The 6,032-nt window shown below is 38.3% G+C and overlaps 1 protein-coding gene across 1 annotated transcript; it reads right to left on the bottom strand.

Annotated features, from left to right (window-relative positions):
- Positions 1-1,536: 1,536 nt before the first annotated feature.
- On the bottom strand, positions 1,537-4,862 carry LOC148208178 (uncharacterized). The gene is made up of 2 exons (XM_088120021.1): positions 4,426-4,862; positions 1,537-4,338 (listed from the first exon to the last, which is right to left on the bottom strand). Exon 2 carries the CDS (start codon positions 3,015-3,017, stop codon positions 1,971-1,973), a length of 1,047 nt encoding a protein of 348 aa, XP_087976147.1. The 5' UTR covers positions 3,018-4,338; positions 4,426-4,862; the 3' UTR covers positions 1,537-1,970.
- Positions 4,863-6,032: the final 1,170 nt, after the last annotated feature.

Genomic DNA, 6,032 nt, shown 5'->3' with positions numbered 1-6,032 from the left:
TTCTTGATCATTGATCATCTTTTCCAAGCATAAATTTGTTTAGCTTTCTTGGGGTTGATTCATCATCTTGTTATTGGGGTTATTCTTATTATTGTTGTGGGGGTTCACCTTGTATAAGGGAGTTCTCATGCATAATTGAGTTAGTTCCTTTTATCACGGAACCTCGGCACTCATCTCTACCAAGACTGGTCTGTCAACCCTCGGCCTTCTACCCCCGGAGCCTCAACATCCAGTAGTGATGTAACTGCCTCGTCCATTGCCCACGAGGCCACAAAACCCGTACATCCACTTTTCATTACACGATAGACCACGCATTTTGCATAATTCTCTTGCTGAGACATGGCTGCAAAAGAAAGCAAAGTAACAAAGAAAAATGGACCTCACAAGCACTCCCTCACGTGTTTACACTCGTAAAGGTATAGTCACTCGTGGTTACACACAAAAACATCACTCTCAAGAAACTCACAATCTCATTCACATAAGCCAATGAGCAAAGTTTGCAACTCAAGTGGTTAGACATAACACACAAAGAAACACTCAAATAACTTGACTATGGAGTAAATTAAAAACTCAAATTAGCAACAAGCTAAAGAAGAAAGTGACAGAATTGGAACATGATAATTAAGATGGAACAAGAAGTTCAAAAGACCAGAAAATGTAACTCTTGAACAATTAGGCTATTTTGAGAATTTATGGAGTTTAATTTAGCCTTGACAACAGATATGAGTTACACAAGAAAAACATCATGAGAATTGAAAAACAAATTGCTGGAAATTAATTGAGACAATTGTAACCGCCAAAAATTTAATGAGTAACGGTTAGTTGTGGAAATAAGTCAAAACACAATTGATATGATTTATTACCAACAGCTAGATTTAACAAAAATAGGCAATTTCAACAGCACAACTCAGATCTAGCATGATTTGGAAGTAAAAATGAAAAGAACAAAGAATAACACATGCTCTCGGGTATAGCAGTTTTCCAGAATAGAATGTCAATTTTTGAAGTTTTCACCCAGAAGCAAATTGAATCACAAGATATGAAATAAGACAAAGTTGTAAATAAGACAGAGATCTACAAACTCATAGAAGACAACAAGACGAAAAGAAGAATGAAAATGACACTTTTTTGTATTTTAGATACGTGGACAGAATGTAACGAGATGAACAATAAGAACAAAAATTTCAAAACAAAGAACAAGAAGAGCAATACGAAAACGGAAACATATATCCGATCTAGAGCCTAGTGCTCTGATACCAAATGATAAGAAAACAATAGCCAATTGGATCTAAGAACCCTTATGGTTATGCAAACCCCTAGATCACAAGTGCTAAAACCCCCAAATCAAGATGATGTCAACCTAAGGAAGAAGTTAGAACGGATTCACCTTGATGATCAATATCAAGAGTAGAGCAAACTTGTTTCTAAACTCAAGATTCGAACCTTTCCACAAGATAGCTTGATCAAGGCTACTTGAATGATTCTAGCATGCAATTCTAAAACACAAGAAATGCAAAGGAAAAGCTCATGGCTCAATAAGCTTAAATTTCATTATCTCAAAACTCAAATCTCCAATCTCAAATCTGTTTTTCCAAGGGAACAAGCTAGGCTATTTATAGCCTCCAAAACAACCCTTCAAGTAACCTAAAAGAATTGTAAAGGTTGTAACTCCCTACTACATCAATACCATAACCACCACTAACACAAATAAAACTTAAAACACATAAATGAAATGTTTAAAACTGAAAATACAATTAAACATGCTTTAAATCCGAGAATGAAACTCCTCCACCATAAAACCAAGAGTTTGAACTACTTTCAAGTACTTTGAAGTCTTGTTCATTTAATGCATCTTGAGTTCAACTTAGACTTCCATTAATGCAACTTGAGTTTGTAGTAAATGAAGTTGGACTTGTTCTTGACTTCATTCAATGCCACTTGAGGTTGCCATAAATGACACTAGAGTGCATTTAATGCAACTCCAATTTGTTGTCAACTTGGACATAGGATTCTCCAACAACTTCCTTTAACTCTTTGAAGACTAAGACACTTTGGTTCATATCATCCTCCCTTTCTTCAAAAGGATTCGTCCTCAAATCAAAAGGATCTTCTACATCAAATGGACGATAATCAGCAGCATTGAATATGTAATCTTCATCAAACTCGCCGGGTAGAGCACTCTTAAAATCATCAAAAGTCAAGTGTATATCTCTACATGGGTTCCTCTTCAACTTCTTGCCAACAAAAAATCGATCCTTCCAATACTGTTTCCAAACCCAATAAGCCGGTTTGAACATTGTATGCTTCCTGCCATGAATGAATTTAGAAACAAATTTTGACTTTTGCTTCTCACGAGATGCTTCAGCCTTGTAAACCACATGTTGGCTGCCATTGTGTACTTTGGCAGCATTCTTTGGTTCAATCTTCTCAATGAGTGTTCTAGCCTCCTGTAAAAACTCAAGGGAAACACTAGACCAACATGGTTTTAGCTCTCCCGTTAGATAACAAACACCTTTGTACAAAAGATCAAGAATGTTTTGTTTGGAAAATGAAACATAGTTGACATGACAAACTTTTTCAAACAAGCTTACATTCTTGGCTTTTCTCTCATTTTTCTCTTTAGGCCATAGACTAATCTCATGCTTTTCTCTCACACAAGATTCTTTTTCAAACAATTCACATGCTTTTGTCTCGACCTCATTCGCCTTTTTCCTTAACTCACACACAACATCATATACATCTTGAGGAGTAGGTGTTACAATAGTAGAAGTGTTACAATCAAACAATTCATTGCAATCTAGTTGCCTACTAAATAAAACACTATCAGCATGTGGCACTAGGTCACAAACTATGTCTTCTTGAATTGGATCACTTTCTACCTCAACAATAGGCTTAATGTTAGTTGGTAAACTAAAATTCTGTAAAGATAAATGAATCTTAGAAAATGGTTTAGGTTTAGTATACCTTGTAGACTTCCTTTGGAGATGTTTCTCAATCTTTATGGCTATTTGCACCATCCCTTATAAATCCTCATAAAATTGAAGATCAAGTCGTTCGGCAATTTCCTTCTTGAGTCCTCTTAAGAAACGAGCCATTGTAACTTCCTCATCCTCATAAAGATCAAGCTCCTCAAGCAACATTTGCATCTCCATGTAGTAAGCCTCCACGCTATTGCTACCTTGTCTCAAAGATCTCAACTTATAGAAACACTTGGGAACAAAATGCTCTCTCATTAAATGCTTGAGAACATACCATGAGTTTATTGGACACTCAAAGTTCTTCCTCCTACTCAAAAACAATTTATCCCACCAAGTAATTGCATAATCTCGAAGTTGAGCAACAATGAGTTTTACCTTTACTTCCTCACTTAATGGGTAGTAATCAAAGACACGTTCAACTTGCTGTTCCCATTGAATGTATTCCTTCGGGTTTGTACTTCCATGGAACATAGGAAGTTTAGCCTTGATGCTTCTCAATATAGGATCAACTTTATGAACTCCTCCTAGATTTCTCCTTTGGACAGCATTGCAACATCCACCATGTTCCCTTCCTTCGACCTCCAAATACTCCTTATGGTGCATTGACTTATTCCTCCTCTTTTACTTCAGATGGGTTGGTTGTCTTTCAATAGATTTGAGTCTCGAGTTCAACCTTTGAAACGTCTTTGTCAAATGCTCCATGTTGTGGAAAATTTTTGCATAATTCTCTTGCTGAGACATGGCTGCAAAAGAAAGCAAAGTAACAAAGAAAAATGGACCTCACAAGCACTCCCTCACGTGTTTACACTCGTAAAGGTATAGTCACTCGTGGTTACACGCAAAAACATCACTCTCAAGAAACTCACAATCTCATTCACATAAGCCAATGAGCAAAGTTTGCAACTCAAGTGGTTAGACATAACACACAAAGAAACACTCAAATAACTTGACTATGGAGTAAATTCAAAACTCAAATTAGCAACAAGCTAAAGAAGAAGTGGAGTTTGAATGTTAAGAAACCCTTGAGAGTTGGATCATATCACATTTCATCTCAAACATATTTCCAAACATCATAGGTCGATCACTCCCAACCATAATAATCAAAACTGACCAGTCATATCCAACTATAATAAACCATGCATTCTCATAATGTCTAACAATAAAAACAGTAACATGTAACCCAACCATACTCATTAGTAGTTCACAAAAAACAAGACTAACAGTTTCTATATGCACGAAATAAATTAATTTAAATAAAAATCAGCATAAAACCATTCCATTAGCACCCGATACGCATGCACTCGCCCCCTGGTGCTACTTACTCACTGCTATGCTCCTAGACATTACGTCAATTCAACACCTAAGCAACAATAGACAAACAAAAATAATTAACACAAAATTTCCAGCCATCGAAATTCACTATAAGGGATCTTACAACGTCTATTACCGCAAAAATCGACTTCGTTTAGGTGCGGGTAACTCAGGCCTAACTTGAATAGATGTGGTTTGCATATATCGAACTTATAATGGTTATGGATAGGTGTCGAAAGCAAAATCTGCTGCTGTCCGAGCTATTGTATCAACAAAAACTCACCAATCGATACCCACGACATTTTGTGCGGTGAGGACCCACGCCGCGATTTTCGACCACCAAGGGAGATCGAACCCGCTCAGGAGGGGGGGCTGCGCCGTCGAAAAACGCCCCGGAAACAGCACCGTCGCCGCACCGCCGCCGCCTGTTGCTGCCTGAAGCCATGCCTGCTGCCGTCCGTCGGAGATGGTGCGCCGCTGCGTCGAGGGTCGCCGACCGTTGAGCACGCGTCGGGGAGGAATGGGTTGACGATAGAAGGAGGAAGCGGAAAGAAGGGAAACGGGGAGGGGGGGGCTAGAGGAGATGGGTTTGGGGGTTAGGGTTTTCCCTTCACTTCTCTTTTGTTCTAAACATAAAGAAGACTCACTTGGGCTAGGGTTTTCCCCCCACTTCTCTTTTGTTTTAAAATAAAGAAGGCCCACTTACCCAATTCCTTTTGTTAACAAAGCAAGGCCCATGAACCCGAAATTAGAATCATATTCCCAACCTCCCTACGCTTAATTATCACCAATAATAGAAATAAGTAGTCGGCCCAACGACCCAGGACAATTTCCAAAAAAAGCAAACTCGTTGTTAAACAATAATTAAATACGTACATACACGCCAATAACTCACAACAAATACCGCAGCAACTCGAAATAAAATGAAATGAAACAATTAAATTAAATTAAAATGATTTCTAAGAAAAAGAGGCCCCGAGACTCGAGGGTAACCTAACCTGAGAAAGGCGGAGCATTACAACCAAAGTAGAGAAGTCAAAGCTTTTTCAAGATAGAGCATATAAATGCTGAAGCATAGCAATGCCAGAGCATGAGTGTCCGTACAGTTAATTCAAAAACACGGAATTCACTTATGTCCGTACAATCTCTAGTCGGGTGCCTTAAAAAACAGGACACGATATTTAAAGGGTATGTTGCCCTAGCCGTCAGACACACAGATCCCAAGAGAGACAAAAATTGAGAGCTGAAAAGACAAGGGAACGGAATATACCCATTTTTGGGAGGAGAGCTGATGCTAGAAAGGGGAAGCTCGCTTGTTGGAACGAGCTGACATCTTCTTCTTTGTCATTTAACTATTTTTCTACTATGGATTGTATTTCTTCTTCTTCCATTTTGTTCTCTTTACCCATTATGAGCTAAACCCCATTTTAGGGGAGATTTACATGTTATACTTGATTTGAGACTGAACCTTTAGCGACTACATTTATTTTTAAGCAAATCTTATTTCATTTATGAATCTTCGCGTTACTGTTGGCCGCTGTTTCGTCTATGCTAGCTTCTGTATTGCCCTTAAAGGGCTTGTGGGGGCTGATTTGTTTTGCTTGTGATTAGTACTTTTCTATAGCTATAGGGATACTCTAGAATGGGGTCCCCTAATCGTACCTATAGCTTGGGTTTATTGCTTGGGTATTTAGCAATGGAAGTTGTACTTACTCATATTTGGGGTGTCTCGAAAGGGAACTG

This window comes from Momordica charantia (assembly GCF_013281855.1).
Source record: "Momordica charantia cultivar OHB3-1 chromosome 11 unlocalized genomic scaffold, Mcharantia_2.0 BLBB01000011.1, whole genome shotgun sequence".
Taxonomy (NCBI): Eukaryota; Viridiplantae; Streptophyta; class Magnoliopsida; order Cucurbitales; family Cucurbitaceae; genus Momordica; species Momordica charantia.
Note: the sequence above shows the minus strand (reverse complement) of the source record. Positions and strands in the feature narration are given on the sequence as shown.